This window comes from Phoenix dactylifera, chromosome 3, assembly GCF_009389715.1.
Source record: "Phoenix dactylifera cultivar Barhee BC4 chromosome 3, palm_55x_up_171113_PBpolish2nd_filt_p, whole genome shotgun sequence".
NCBI lineage: Eukaryota > Viridiplantae > Streptophyta > Magnoliopsida > Arecales > Arecaceae > Phoenix > Phoenix dactylifera.
Genome location: NC_052394.1, coordinates 3,613,237 through 3,629,772, shown reverse-complemented (window position 1 = coordinate 3,629,772; position 16,536 = coordinate 3,613,237). Strand labels below are relative to the sequence as shown.

The following is a 16,536-nucleotide window of genomic DNA, read 5'->3' as shown; positions in this document are numbered from 1 at the left end:
ACCAGATTTTTTTCTATGTGCTCGACCTCAAAAGTCTTACAAGAAAGGAAGCTAGTGCATTAACCACTGCACTGCAACCCCATGCGAATGTCTTTGTATTTACCTTATGCAGCAATGCTCGGAAAAATGTCATGAGCTAAGTTGAAAGTAGAGGGAATAAATACATTAAAAAAAAGAAAGAAATTTTTACCATCTTTCTGGAGAGCATTATTGTCTACATGGACAAATTAGAAAGCTTTTAACGTGTGACATTGATAGAGGATATTAGAGAAGGTAAGATATCAAAGCAATGGAACGATCAGATGTTATGGCCCAAGCCAACTAATTTCCATACACCCAGCGGTTTCCTCAATGATTGGAGAGAGTCATCAATTTGATATCTTCGAGTGTGTTTCAGCCAAAGAAAGTCACATCATCTGAGCTAGCCCGTCATGCAGACCCATCAACCAATGATATATAGAGATCACGAATTCATGATAGATATCTTCGAAAACTATAGCTCGCTTGGACTCCAGTTAATAATGGTCAATGGACCCACAAGAAGTACAGGCCCGTACTCCAAAATTATAGCTCGCTTGGGACTCCAGTTAAGGGCGTGCAATGTCGGCAGGCTTTCTTTGCAAATGCCAAAGGCCCAAAGCCATAGTGGAAGGCAGTGACTCCCCTCCTATTCCGATCTCGCTTCTAGTCCTTTGGTGTTATAGAACTTCATTAACATTTTGCTATGGAGGCTCGTGTCTTTATTCTAGTATCATTTGACATTCTCATATTCATAAGCATCGATCTAGAAAATAAATTAAGCTCATATAACAATAATATAAGTGATATCATGTAGCTTTCTTCGCTTTCAGAAAAAGAACCTGTACTAACTTGAAACCATGGAAAAACACATTCACAACCATTTGGTTTGAAAGTAAAGCTAGCTAAATCAAATCAAGAGAGAAGCCACAAGAGATTTGATGGTTTGTTTCGTTAGTTAACATCACGATAGGGATTGTAGATAAGAAAAGAAAAGGTGCAGTTGACGCGATGCGCAAGGAAGCATGTTTAAGGTGCAAAATATCTTTCCTAAATTTGAAGTAATAAAAATTTTTATTCTTCATTTTCTTTATATGCAGATTAGTACTGCCTGAATTAGATGCCTATATACAGCACTAGTTTTGTTCCCCAAGCCAATAAAGTTATTCCACCTTATCAAAGAAACAAATGGACTGACAGTAAACTTGCACAGAGGAATAGATTGTGATTGCTTATTCTGAGGCCTGGTGAAAGGAAAAAGCAAGTTTACCCAATAAAGCAGCAGAAGTTACACTAAATGATATGCCTAACTAAGAGAGTTAGACTGAGCAACAGTATGATGGTTCGGATAAGGAGAAATTATTTCGACAATACCTGCACCACCAGCATGGCCATGCATGCAGCCAATCACAGAAACTAATGGTCGTGATTGGTTGCGTGCACTTGCACGTAGCGTAGACAATAATTTCTCCAGGATAAGGCATCTCGAACTGTTGAATGATACAGTGAGAAGTCTAGATTACTTGTATCCGAACACTTTTCTTACAAACTCTCCTTCTGACAACGATGCGATCCAAACGGTGCTCCCTTCTCTTCATGTCATTGCCATTAAATCCATTTGAGGTCATAAGGCGGGCAGATGCACGCATATATGCAACCAAGGAGAGGCCCAGCATCACATTCACTCATTCAAAGTCCCAGCTTCACTCTTCCTCCATGGGGCAAAGTGAAGGGGCCCCAAGTGGATTGCATCATATCTTCTTCCCATACCCTAACACCAGAACAAAAGAATCCCTTTCTTTAACAAAGGCAGCCCACCCCCCCCCCTCCGGAGGGATAGCAGCTCCCTTATCCGGATACCTCGTATGCTTGGCACCGCACATGATACTGCCTGATCTGTCGACATCGCGGCATTGTACGGCCAGTGGGAGTTAGGTTTGACATGATGCCATGTCCCCACAATATAATTTGATGATCGCTATGGTAAGTTTTTGCTCTAAAGTCTAACCAAGGTTACAAATAGCCATGAAAGAAAGTAGTCTCTCTGTAAGATAAAAAAGTTCTGATCAATAATTAACTCCTTTTATCCCAATAAATTATTTTTGATCAATAACTAACTACTTTTATTTTGATAAATTATTGTCTACACTGCATACACCAGCATGGCTAGACATGCAGCCATTAACGACCACATGGAGATATATGCTTGATGAGTAAGGCTTACATGAAACAGCAACCTGCATGCTCGGCCACATGGTACTTGCAGTATAGGCAATAATTTCTCCTTTATTCCTAGCATCATAATCATAATGGAAACTTTTGAGAGTGTGGCTGGGATATGATCTACCCTGAGCCATAGGTTACACTCATTCTCAGCTACAAGGTCCCAGAAAGCATGGATTGGGGAATATGGCATGCCGTGGTCGGATAAAATGAACTCTGATATCTAGGGCTGGCTTTAGAACGCTCACCTAAAAGTTTAGGATTCAGATAGGCCGTAGGTACGCCATGCGTTTGCATGCCGCATAGGCTGTTGATGAGATGAAACAGCCGGTTGTCTCATGATGCCTAAAACTCTTTTTTGATTGAAATGATGCCTCAAGCTCTCACGCGATGCCTCAAAACTCTTTTTTGACTGAAATGATGCCCCAAGCTCTCAGGCGACGTGTCTTTTTTCGGTTCCATCGCAAGGTATCTGGTGCTAGCCAACTAAAGCATGTCGTAAAATAGAAAAAAATATTAGGTTGACCAGATCCACCATGGACCTGGGGTGAAATCATCCTAAGTAGATTTATTTCAATTTTAGGATGAAATTATTAAGTAGATTTATTTCATCCTAAATTCACGATCAACTTAGTCCACGTAATAATTTTTCTTAAGCATGCCTGATAGATTGACAGCAAGTCAAATACATCCCAAGCACATGACATTACGTCCCAACCACGACCTCATACATCAAGTAATTAGAAAAGGTGGCGGTACTCGTCCCTACGTGGCTCATGGGACCGTGACAACATGTCAATATATCTGGAGCTGCTTTTCAGGTGGTCCGGCTACCATTTTCCACCTCTCAGTTCTAGCAGGCAGAGACCAGCCTAGGTCACAATAGGTTCCACGCCATAGCTAAGCCTGGCTCATGGTTTTCATATATAACTTCACTCAGTTTACAGTTAGTTGGCTTGCATCAGAGTGTAGATTGTAATGCAGGTATTTTTGCAACTCACAATGGCTTAAAATGATTCTACCGATGAACAGCCAATGGGATACAAGCAAATCTGTTATCAAATAATGGTGCACTTGAAATTATCTTTGCTATTTTTTTTTTGCTTTCAGACAGCTATCAGAATATGCAGAGAATTGCAAGGTTGCTTCTCAATATAATGTGCAGCACCAGGTTTCCATACAATGCATGCAGCCGCAAACATGACCGTGCTCGTGAAGATAAGACAATAATGAACATACCGGGGCCCCGAGAAAGATTAAAAGTCGATCCTTGCTTCGGAAGACCAGGCTTGCTATTTAACAGATTTGTGGGAGCTTCTGGGAGGCACTGTTGGTATTTCTTTTAGCAATAAAACAGAGGATCATTTCTGAGGATGCCAGTCTCACTGAAACCCTGTTCCAAACCTGGCCTTAGCAACGCCAAGCTTATAATTAGGGCAACGGTGCCACTACCGCAGCCTGAGAAAAATTCAGCCAGGACCTGGCCATGCTTGTGGGAGCACACGCACCCCACTGAAACAATGGACTGCTAGTAGCGTGCTTGTCGAGACCAAAAAACCTTCCTAATTTGCTCTAATATTTGTTTTAAGAGAATAAACAAGAAATCTTCATTGATGAATTAAAGTACATATGTTGTACTTATAAACCCTTTTTCTTGGGTTGCCATCTCCTTTCTCTCTCTATACAAAGACGCAACAATTACAAACCTTGCTGATGTCTTCCCTCATTTTCTCCAGCACCGCCGGCAGATGAAAACAATAACATACTCGCTTATGCCAGGAACCACAAGCATAGAGCTGCGCACACAATCAGGCAGCGGTAAGATCTGGAACTGGTTATATACTACAGCTGTAGATTAGAATGTCATCTTTGGAGTTTCAAGTCTACCAAGAAAGTGCAGCCTGGAGAAGAACAAATCTATATGCTAACTTCTCAAAATTTGCAAGTCTCGCTATTCTCAAGACTCATCTAAAAACAGGTTTCTGACGAATCTTAGAGAACCGGATATCCCCATTAAGAACAGAACCGACAAACTTCTCTGCTTCCTCCATTGTAACTTCATCTGTATAAACTGCAAATTTCCCTTTTCGAGGCTTGTAAGCCACCAGAAGCTTATCGAAGGACCTGAACCCTGACCTGTCAAAGGAATACAGAAACGCCGAATGCTTGGAGGCATCCAGCAGAGAGTAAGAGATTGAATCGCCAGAGTTCTCAGCCAGGTTTTGTCGCCTCACTAATGACTTCTGGGAGACCTGAATGATAAGGGTCAAGAGACCAGCAGTTATCAGTATTTGCAGCAACCCTCAGTCAACAACAGGAGTGAATGATAATAATAAAAGTCCAATGTCTCAGATTTATTAAAATACACAACAACTTTGGAGAAACCAAGAAAACGGGAGTCAGATCTACTAACCGCTGACAGAATGGCTTCTAGCTTCTCTTTAGCTTTCGATGACCTGAAGGCACCTATGATGCATACGGGTAGTCCTGTCTCCACAAATATTATCCACATTCAGAGACGTGAGTAAAGGAACATTGCCCTCCTGTGATTCTGTCTGTGATGATTTCTTGGCCTGGTTTGAAGTTGCCTTCTTATTTTCTTCTCAAAACTTTCAAGCAATGCTCCCAACTCATTGATGCCAGCTTTTAGATCCTTTACAGTGATTCGTGCTCTCAGAACATACTCCTCACCATTTGCAAGTCTACCAACAACAGCCGGAAGCTCCTTCACACCAAACCTTTTTAAAGTAGGGTGTGAAACATCATGAACCTTCAGAAACAGAAACAATCATTTACAATCTAGTAGCTTAAACAAGACTTCACCTAGTGTTGTAGACTCTTTGCAGAAAGGCACACGGTGATGCAACAATAGTGTGATGCAGTTCAGAAGTCCTAATTTGCAGCTGTATTATTGGAGAGTAAATATAATTTAAAATCAAAAAGTTAAAAATGTGGGGGAGTCATTTTCATAATTTATTGAGTTTTATGAACTAATTTTTTAAGTAAAAAATCAAGAAGTTTATATACAAGTTGAAAATGAGAATGCTGTATGTTAATACCATTTAAATAATGAACAAAATGCGCCACTTAAATTTTCTTTTTTTAACAGGGACTCTTCTGCAAAAATCTGTAGTACATGAGTGGAAACCCAAGGGTAAAACCAACTGGAATAAGGGGCATATGATGACATGGAAGTTTGGTATATAAAGTGCAGTGTCAGGCAAGCAGCAGGAAAATAAAACTTGTCGTGCACAAAATTAATCGGAATAAGCAACATACAAGGACAGAAAAGTATGGACCATAACATGCAACAAATTATTTATAAGCTTACCTCTGCATCATAAAATACAAAGTGTTTGCAATACAAGCCACTGATAGCACGCCACATAACTGGTGTATCTTTCTTAGTCGAGAGCAGTAAAACTTGCGGAAGATTTGAGGTGCTCGAGGAAAAATCAAACCGACCAAGGTCTACACGTTTCGAAAATCTTGGTAGTTGGTCCTGAGAGAAGCTTTTCAGACTCCTAACATCAAATTCGCCACCATATTCTACCAATGAGCCCTTTTCACAAGATTTATATGAGTAAATGAACAAACGAGCTGATTTGGCGGCTGATACACCAAGATCCTTACACAAAGTCTGTTCACTAAGGCAATTTATCCTACCAGCCTGCAAAAGGAATGAATACTACTTAATGGTGCATATCTCAGATGAGTTGATAGAGCATAATGGCGACATGAGAACATAAGAATTTGAAGAAGGAAGAATGCACACAGATCATGGACTTACCTTTAATGCTCCATGTAATGAACTCGCAACATCCTCTACAATGGATTCTAATACATGATATCCCCTGGCAGAAGGTGTATAAAATAACAGAAGCCAAGTCAAGCCTTGACCACTTATTTGTTTGTTAAAAAAATGTGAATTGACATCCTCAAGGCTCCCAGAAGTAGCAGATCTGGAGCTCGGTCCACCCGAGCTACCGAAACCACCATAATGGTTCCCAGCATTCATCCCACCACCAAAAAAGTTGGAAAATATATCACCAAAGTTAAAACCAAATGGATTTCCACCAGCACCATGATCGCCACCAAAGGAGAAGGAAAAAGTCTTTGTATTTCCTTGGCCACCCATTGTCTGCCATCCACCAGGGTTAGAGGTAAAGTAACTGCTTCCAGGGCCACCAGTGGTGAAGTATGTATATCCATCTTGATTCCCAAAATTACCTCCATCAAATCCTGGGTTACCCTTCTCATCTCCATACAAATCATAGTTCTTCCTCTTCTCTTCATCTGAGAGAATTTCATATGCTAGAGGAAAAAGAAATGTATAATTATTAAAACATATGCGTATACACTATTAAAGCATTTTACAACATAATCAGGAAACTATGCACAAAGAGCAGGGACTTAATAAGAATAGTATTTGTTACTCCTAATAATTTTGAACACAAAAACCTCAGAAAAGAAATATAGGTGACAACTATGGACAAACACATCATGAGTTCTAATGGCACAAAAGTTAAGGAGTTAAGATAAACTCCTCCGCAAAGGAAGCACATTAACTTTGACTGTGTATAAGAGGACAAACAGCCACTAATTTCAATTTCTACCATTCGGAGGAAGAGGGGAAGGTAAATGTTCTCCATGTCTGGATGTTGACCTACTACACATGGTTAGGTTGACTGTGCATGTTCAAGACCAACAACCAGATATTTACATCTAAATAGTCCAGCGGGAAAAAAATGATAATATATAACCCCAAAATTTTTTGCATCTTCAAGTTAAGGAATAAAACCAAAATAACTTTCAAAAAAAAAAAAATCAAAACAGAAAAAGGATGTTGACAGAAACATTTCACTCATAAAAAAAATGTAAAACAACGAAAGAAACAAGCTCAGCCTTAACCCATGAGTCAAAACATCTAGAAGACAGTAGTGAATTCCAGGAAGTAACTCTCATATCTTCAAAACAATATAAAACACGCTACCATTGTTGATCTCAGCAAATTTCTCCTGTGCACCCTTATTTTTATTCTTATCAGGGTGGTACTGCAGAGATAGCCTGCAAGAAAGGGGGAACACAGGCATCAAAACAAGCTATCCAGCAGAAGAAAAGATATCAACAATCACATTCTGTACAATATACAGTTACATATTTAAGAACACCTACTTGTGAAAGGCTTTTTGAATATCACGCTGACTAGCATTTTTATCAACCCCAAGGACCTGGAGATCAAAAGATATGTGAGTTGTAGGCACTGCACAAAGCATCAGTCTACAAATGACATAAACATACACGCCAATTGCAATGGCAAAGCAATTTTAAGAAAAAATAATTCAAGGTACCCAAACTCATAAATGAAAGCACCAAAATTCCACAAAGTGAATCGGATCAACAGTAAGCCTGATAACTGAATAAAAACTTTTCTACCTCTACCAATGTTATCTAATATTTTTTTAAATCAGAATGAAATACTTTAAAAATGATAAAATAAGAATTTTACATTTATCAAATGCAAAAGAGGTTGGGCAACATGATATCTAGTCACTTGCTTGACATAATCCATCAAACTACTGTCCCTCTATGACCAGTTAATTATGGGAATATATTGAGTCCAATTTTTATGTATAAAAGCAATTCAATAGTCAGACAAAGGAAATGAAGGATTTAAATTTCCAAAGAATCTTAGACCAAATTAAAAGATTCCAGAATAAGCAATAGAAAAGCCAAACTGACCATATACTAGCATTAAAATGCATTTTGAAGATGATTATTCTAATTGACCAATATGAAGTACCACTGGCATGGTAGTGAGATGAAACAAAAGATGAGAGAGAAGAGATCAGAAAAGGACAAAGTTTAGTAGATGAATAATTCTATAAGTTTCATGGGACTTCTACATTGCTTCCAGTGAGTGGAAATAGGACTGGAAGAAGTGAAAAAAAAGAAAAAAAACTCTTTAGACCAAACTATACGTCGACATCCTAAATAAAAGCAACTTTCCAGCATATGAAGGTGTTTTTACTTGCAACAATTGTCATTCCATATTACACCAGCATTAACTTAATTACCAGCATCCACCTCCTCAATGTCAAGCTCTTGTGCTAAATGAAAAGTTCTAGAGTTGTACTTCAAAGATAAGCTCCGAAGATTTTCTTGTCAGTGCCTCCACCAAATGTAAAATCTTCTTTTCAACAATCATTTTGTCATGGAGAAACAGAGTTAGGATGCAACTTCCAGAGGTTTCTGGAACCGTAAAGAATGACTATTTATGTTGAAAGCAAAACATGTTTGCTTAGTCAAGAAAGACATTTTTTATGGGTTAAACAATATGGAGTGAGATTAGTTTCCAGATACAATCCTCTTTTTTGAGCTACTTTTCAGTAAGTATAACCTTTCCAATGCCTGGATATGTGTAGAGTTTGAAAAACATCTCCCACTAATTCAAAAGTATTGTCTTAGCCAGAACAAAAAAAGAATGTGTGTGGAGAGATGGAATGAAGCGCCAAAGAAGTCAGCAATTAATTCTGCATATATGTGTGACAGCATGAAGAATGCTAAGCCTGTTGATATACTCTGATGTATGCCACTGGTATTGATGAGAAGAAAACGTTCTTTTTTTTAATAAAAAAAGAAGGAAAGAAAAGAAAGGAGATTGTCATCATGGTCACCGACAATGAATCAAATTTGAATTAGATTGTTCTCCTTCCTCGAATTTTTGCCTTACTCCTAGAGAAACAAGGTGGAAAATTGAAATTAACAGTCATTCACGGCCGTGGATGAATGCTTGAGAGTGCAGGGGAAATCAAGTGAAGCATTCCAGATACAAAGTATGGAAAAATATCAATATCACTAGTTAGGTGTGGAAAACAGATTTAATTTTGATGAATCATTTCTTCAGATAGAAGAAGATTCTATAGGCACTAACTCAAATCCTTGCTTATCAAAGCCCATTTTGAAAGAATCTTCTAAGGACCCCAAATTGCATGAGCAATAGGTAATACATGTAAAGGGTCCTACATCTATGACTTAGAATTCCTCGCTACGCTGCATGAAACAGAATACCAGACATCCGCAGTAAGATAATAGCTAGCCAATCCTATTTTCAATAGGAGTGATTCACAATGGAATCAAATCTTTCCCAATATTTTACCATATTCTTCTCCAATCTGAGTTTTGCTCGCACCTTGAATAAACTCAAGCACATATTTGGAGAAATTCTCGCTGTTGGATAAAACTGTCTCTGTTCAAGACCCCAACATAAAGATTCCATTTTAATTTTGGACCAAAAAAGCCTCTATTGGTGGTATTTCCTTAAAAATCCTTCTGGGCCCTTGCTTGCCATGTGAATCTAAAATCTTTATTATTTAATCATAGAATCCATTATTCAGATCAGTCTTACAGATACATCTTTGCCATTCATTCCTACAATTAACGTATGCTCTATCAAAACAAGTATTCTCGAGTCCTCTATAATGCTTCCTATGAGAGATCGCTATTGTATGTAAAAGCATATATTCAAAAACATATTGTTAGGTCCAGATACTTCCCTGACCCTTCTGCATAATCCTCTCCCTTCCCACAGTCAGCTTTCCCATCAATATCATTCATTCGATTTATCATTTACCCCAATCACAAGAAATGATTGCATCATGCTCTAAAAGAATGTTTCCATTTTTAACCTTCTCGTCTCAATACCAATGATTATGATTTAAGCTATCACTTCACATTTTTAAATGTGCAGATATCCGAAAGAATGTTTAGAAGATATCTTCTAGTAATGATGCTTCTTGATAATCGTTTCCTCCTTAATGATCAAGACACAACCTTTAATCACCACAGGAGGGGAAACAAGCAAGTTTGGTCACTGAGGAGGAAAGCTGAACCAAAACTCAAGTAATCTTACAAGATGGATCCCTTGCACCCATCTGACATAATCAAATAGTATTTCCATTGGTCGCTTCAAAATCATGCCTTCTTGCTTCTCGACTATTTGACTTTAAATTACAGAACTTTATTTTTAAAAAAAGAAAGTATGAAAATCATCACGAAGAGGGCTGATGAGGATAGAGTCCGGTGGTGATTATTTTTTTTTTAAAAAAAAGGAAAAACCACTACAACTAGAAAATGATAAGGAACGTTGGGGTTGGAGAGCTTTCAAGTGCGATGTCATGGCAGCAAAATTCTTTCACATTTCCCAAACGCCTCGAAAAAATCAGAACCTTGTTTTCTGATAACCGGTAAGTTGTTTCTGCAATTATACAATAAACTACGGCAATTATACAAAATGCATCACCCCGTCCACAAAAAAACAAACGAATTGATAGCGAATTCTTGTCGAATTTTTGCCCGCGCTTCACCCGCCAGGATGACCGGCTTGTGAACAAGATATTACAAAAAAAAAAGAGAGAAAAACTCTCTTTCCATTCAAACAGAAAGCATGCGAGACACGGGATTCCAAAATACACTTCAATCTACCAAAATAGAAAAGAATGCGGTACGAAGAAGAAAAAACAAAACAAACCCCAAAATTTCGCATCCAAACATCGTCAAACTAGATACACTGATCAATTGAAGAAGGGGGGGAAGGATTTGCACCTTGTAAGGATCCAGGGTTTTGGCTTCGCCGGCCAAGAAGAAGAGGAGAGGAAGGACCAAGAACAGCGAAAGAAGAACTCGGCGAAGCATCGTCGGCCGGTGATGCTTAGGTTTGGATTTACTCTTTTCTCCTTTTCTTTCTTCCCCCTTGATTTCTTTTCTTTATTTTTCTCAAAAGTCTCTCCCGGGTTTTATGGGGACCCGAGAGGGGTGGCGGCCTTCGGGGCGTCGAGATGGTTCGCGAGCTGGGACACGTGGCTAGTTTAGGTGTTTCCAGCGACTTCGACCAATTGGATTTTAGGATCGCGGGTCCCGAATTTATCGCTTGCGGTGCCAACGTGCTCGTCCGATGCGATCCGACCCGTTGGTTTGGTTATGCGGCGGTTCCGCGCAAACTTGTATTTTTGGGCGGGAGGCAGTTGCATGGGTCCGAACCCAATACGGAGCCCGTGAACCCATACGATGGCTATTTGTACTGGGTAGATCGAAGTCCATTCTGGCGTATGAATCTTCCGCACAGAAATTGTAGGAGGAAAAATTAAAAATATTGTTTAGATACCATTTGCAAGAAGGTTGTTCCTTACCTTCTCAAATGAAATAGAGAAGATTATCTAAACCAAGGAACATTTAGTTCACAATTGGAATGAAAACTGGAATGACCATATCCTCTATTAGTTTGTGGCCAAAATCGAAATAGAATTTGAATATTAGAGAAGAGTCAAGGCTTGAGTTTTAGAGGAATAAAACTTTTCTAGACTAAATGGATGAAACGGAAGTTACTTATTCCCCTTTCATTTCAAGCATATCCTAAAATTGGATGCTGAAAAATCATCCCCATTTGGCAGAATTGTTAGCAATAGAACTTTTGAAAGTAGTGCTTTTTGAAGCCAAATTTTTATAAACAGCTATTTGTTATTTGGTAACTACGTTTCTAAAGCGATGTGAAACTTTAATATATATTTGATAAACAAACTAAAAAATTATTTTTGGTACGCCAAAATGACCATAAAACACATTGCATAATATTATACAACAAAGCATAATAAAATATAATATGTATTAATACATAAATATATTATATAGTATAATATTAATAATACTATTATAATATAGTAATATAATATTGTATGCTATAGCATAATAATCTAACATAAGTTGATATCATATAGCATAACATATCAATGTATTACGATATAATGCAATATAATATTATATTTATAGTATAATACAATAATAAAGATATAAAATATTATAATCATTATCATTATATATTAATATTTTATCAATATAATATTTTTAGGAATTAAGTTTTGATTTTTTATTTTCTTTGTTGGAACTTCTGCAGATTTCTGTGATATAAAAAGATATTTGCTGTAATTATAATATTTTATTATAAGTATCTTGGTCTAAAAAGAAAAAGATTTTATAAATCAAAACAATTTTCCAACATATGCTAAAAGTGCTTTTCCGAAGAAGCTCCATTTTCGAGCTTCTCCCAATAAACTGTTTTATCTTTCTAAATCTATATTGAAGTAGTTTAAGTTAAAAATTCTGAAAGATTTGTTGCATGATACAATTTATGCCCTTATGGTATTAAATTTCTTTGATCGTATAAAATACAACATGGTTTGCTTGATTTATCAACTGTCCATTACATGAAAATCATATCAAACTTTCCGATCAAGAAATTATTCATATGTGCATATTTTGTATTTTGAAATAATTAGAAATACAAAATATGTCGAATAGGGCAACTGACTAGATCGCTTCGTATGTTGTCCAGCACTCTGGAGAAGTCTTTTGGACAAGCTCAGCTAGTATTTCATACTCTTTATACTGTTTACTTTCATTAGATTTGGCAGACTATATCCACATTAGAGCTATATAAATGGAAGCCGTTTTGACCAGAAACAAAAAAAAAGAAAATCATTAGAAAATTTTGAAAAGGAAGCAACATAGATATATATACAATCGTATTAATGTTAGTGTTCAAGATTTTGATTGTCGTGTGTTAGAAATTGCATATCAATGCCAAGCAAGCAGCCTGTTGTGGATACATCGATAAGAACCTCCGCAGGTTGCCACCACACGTGCACATATTTGTCAGGAACATCCGTTTCGATTTTTATTTATTGATCAACATTTTATGCATCATACCATGGAACCGCTATGCAGGAATGTCCTTTCATCACACAATAGGATGTGGATATATTTCTCAATACTTGTCATTTATAATATGCCATTTCTTATTCATTATTACGACAAAACAAAGTATCTTGGCTATATAAGAAAACTAAACCATATCTTTATGCAATGCATTGGCTAGTATAGGCTAAAATCACATGCATTATTCACTACTCTAATAGCGAGTAGAGTAACTTATAGGGTACAATCTTAAATCAAATTTTAATTCGAGACTTGTCCAACTCTTCATTAATATGAATTCTCTCAGGTCAAAATATCAAATACAGTCACAACCTCAGTGCTAAATTAAGCTAACTACTGCACAAAACTTGACCAATAAGGTGCATACCAACCGATTAAATTGGTCGAGCCGGATCCGATCTTGCGGAAGGCAGTCAATTACCAGATCACGTTAACCTAAAGCATGCCGGCGAGACAAAAAGGCCCCAGTTTCTTTTTTTTTTTTTTATCTTTTTTTTTATCGGAAAAAAGAAAAAACTTCATAAAAGCTCTTCAAATATTTTATTAACCGACCTTACCTCCCTGGCCCGCTGTCATCGCCTGCACCTTGTCGCAGCCCCCTGTGCTTCTCTCCGACCGCAAGCCACGCAACCCTAGCGTTTATAAATCCCATACCCACCCCCCATCCTGCTCTCCGTCTCGCGGTGAGAAGCCATTACCCTATCTCACCCTCTCCCTTCCGCCGATCGCATTCAAGAATTCGATTCGTCGCCGCCGGTCTCCTCCTTCACCTCCTCCATTCCAAGAAGGAGGAGAACAGATCTCTACAGCTCGAACGGGGGTGATGGCTCTCTCGGCGTCCGACGTCCAGACCGTTTACTCTCTTCTCTCCAACGCGCTGTGCTCCGACGAGAACCTCCGCAAGCCGGCGGAGGCCGCGCTCGCACAGTGCGAGAACCGCCCCGGCTTCTGCTCTTGTCTTCTCGTAACATCTCACCCTCTCTCCATCTTTCTTGATTTCTTGGTTCTTTTTTTTCTTGTTCCGTTCTTGATTCTGCATTCATTTTCATCACGAAAGATGCGTTTGGAGGCTCATTGATGGAATGGTGGATGCAGGAGATAATCGCAGCGAGGGATTTGGCCTGCCGGGAAGATGTCCGGCTTCTGGCTTCGGTGTACTTCAAGAACAGCATCAGCCGCTACTGGAGGCATAGGCGAGATAGCCCGTGAGTTGTTTTCCTTCTTTTTGTGTTTTTTGGGTTTGGATGATCTATTATGATGTATTCTTCCACTTATTTGTTTACCATTGATTCCTTTTCCTTGCACAACCTGATACCTGTTTACTCTGGACGATACTTTCTGACCTATTCTTCCACTTACTTGACCACAACCGATTCTTTCTTTATTTCTTGAATGCAACCTAATATCTGTCTGGTTTGAATGATTAATTTGCTTTGCTCTAGTAGCAAGTGACAGTCAATTGATTATGATATTTACATGCCAAGAGCTACTTCGAGTACTCAGCTCTGAACCTAAACTGCCACATCCTGTTTATGTAGAGCTCTGCCAACAGTTAATTTGAATTCCCTGCTTTGCTTCAACTGCCGATCCTTTCTTTTCTAGAAAATATTATTGGAAATCTGAAATGCGAAATGATAGAGAAAGCAATCTGAAGTGACCCAGGGAATTTATGGATCAGTCGAGGAAGTTATTTCTAGGAAATCTAGGGAAGTTATGTGTCGGTTGATGAAGATTTTTTTTTTACTCAAAATCTGGGTTCTGATCGAGTTCCATAATGGTTGTCTACATGGTATACCTATTCCTACACTGTGAGCTCAATACAAGCAGTAGGTCAAAACATTAAGGTAATGAAGGAGGTAAAGAGAGGGGGTCATTGTCATTGCCCGTGGTGTAAGAAATTAGTTTTGCTTGAGATAAGCCTGCTTACTATGCTTGAAAAAAAAGGGGGATTATAATGAGAGTAAAGGTGGGCCTCCAAGGTGACAAATGGTTGCCCAAACTTTTTCAAGAGAGTTATGAAGTTTCATTTAGAATTAAATGGGAAAGGAAAGGGGGTACAAGGTGAGCCAACACCTTTCCCTATCCAAGGTGATAATCATGCTTGTAAAAATAATTAAGTTGTTAACCATTCTCCTATCCTTAAGCATAAATGGGTTTATGAGTTGAATGGAAAAAAAATCCAAAACCCAGCCACTTTATGTAACATAATAAAAACCTAAGCCAGTGGATCCAATGACTTGATAAATAGAAACTATTTTTTAAATATTGTATGGGGTAAGTATTCTTATCACTTTTTGGAGTAAAAAGAGAGAGAGAGAGAGCAAAAATGAATAAAAGATACAAAAGAGGAAGATGGAAATAGTGGCGAAAAAATGGAAGAGAGAGACCGTTGGATCGTTAAACACATGAGTATGCATTGGAAAATAACTTGATAGGAACCATCCACATCCGCTCCGTGTCCCCCTAGAGAGAGGTGATTTAGTTGGCATATGTGAAGTAAGAGACCGCTTCTCTATTTTCCTTAGATGCTTGAATGTACTTACAAATAGTAAAACCAAAGTTACGCTATGCCTTCAAAGAAAGCAAAACCAAATATAGCAGAAATAAAATACAATCTTTATGTTATGTTGAGCTTATGAAATATTTTATATTCACAAGTAGTTATTAGAAATACTATTTATGAGGCACACAAAAGTATTGAAATCATTCTATTGAAATTACTCATACTATGAATGAACAAAACTTCGACTCAAGCCACCCCGGTCCATAACTACATACACTGCATGACCCAACCTTGCTTGTTTTAACTCTTGGTTACTTGATTTTGAGGTGAAGATGGGTCAAATTAAAAGAGATCAACCATACTTAAGAACCTTATCCACACAATCATGTCCCTTCTTAATCCTAATGGACATAATTTCATCGGATGAAGGAGAAATGAGAGATGTTTTGCTAAATTGTAGCCTGTAGAGGCACAAGAGAAGCTGAAGAATTATGGGAAAATTCTAACTTGTAGAACTTCAAATCTAGGCCACAGACATGGTCAAAGTGATGATGTCTAGGTCAGTAGCATCAAGGATGATCGCAACGGTAAGCAGAGAGCACAGCTTGAGAGTTAAGCTTATGAAAATGCCTACAGATGATAAAACCCTCGACGCACTGCCTTTTCTACCAAGGGAACCATTAGTTTTCTCCTGATTTTATGCTCATCTAGATAACCTTATATATTTTGTGTTTCAAATTTATTGATATACCATTTTTGTTATTTTACCACCTCTTCTTTGAATTGTATATATTATCACCCTATGCTGTTGTTAGCTCAATCAGCCTTCTTATTTCTCCCGAAGATCTTTTTAATCTTGTGTAATATATAATCTTTTCCTGCAGAGGCATCAGCAATGAAGAAAAGATTCATCTTCGAAAGAAATTGCTGTCACACATACGTGAGGAGAATACTCAGGTTAAAATTGACAGTATTCTCAGTGGTACATGCCATTATGTAGTTGAGATACAGATCAATGTTGC

At 38.0% G+C, this 16,536-nt stretch overlaps 2 protein-coding genes across 5 annotated transcripts in view; one reads left to right on the top strand and one right to left on the bottom strand.

Moving 5' to 3' along the window:
- Positions 1-3,819: 3,819 nt before the first annotated feature.
- Positions 3,820-11,021, bottom strand: LOC103709236 (dnaJ protein ERDJ3A). Its single transcript, XM_008794488.3, is given in 9 exon segments — positions 3,820-4,493; positions 4,655-4,723; positions 4,725-4,840; positions 4,843-5,011; positions 5,573-5,911; positions 6,032-6,555; positions 7,235-7,308; positions 7,417-7,472; positions 10,846-11,021. Coding segments are annotated over 9 exon segments (1,725 nt in total). The 5' UTR covers positions 10,936-11,021; the 3' UTR covers positions 3,820-4,205.
- Positions 11,022-13,572: 2,551 nt separating this feature from the next.
- LOC103709243 (importin-11) overlaps positions 13,573-16,536 on the top strand; it is a 39,388-nt gene continuing 36,424 nt past the window's right edge. For 3 of the 4 annotated variants that reach the window (XM_008794517.3, XM_008794500.3, XM_008794509.3), the window contains exons 1-3: positions 13,573-13,975; positions 14,107-14,216; positions 16,399-16,471. In XM_008794517.3, the coding sequence (XP_008792739.1) occupies positions 13,835-13,975; positions 14,107-14,216; positions 16,399-16,471 (324 nt within the window). In that variant the 5' untranslated portion in view covers positions 13,573-13,834. Of the gene's footprint in view, positions 13,976-14,106; positions 14,217-16,398; positions 16,472-16,536 lie in introns of those variants that run through there. The other variant, XM_008794525.3, reaches the window with a different exon arrangement.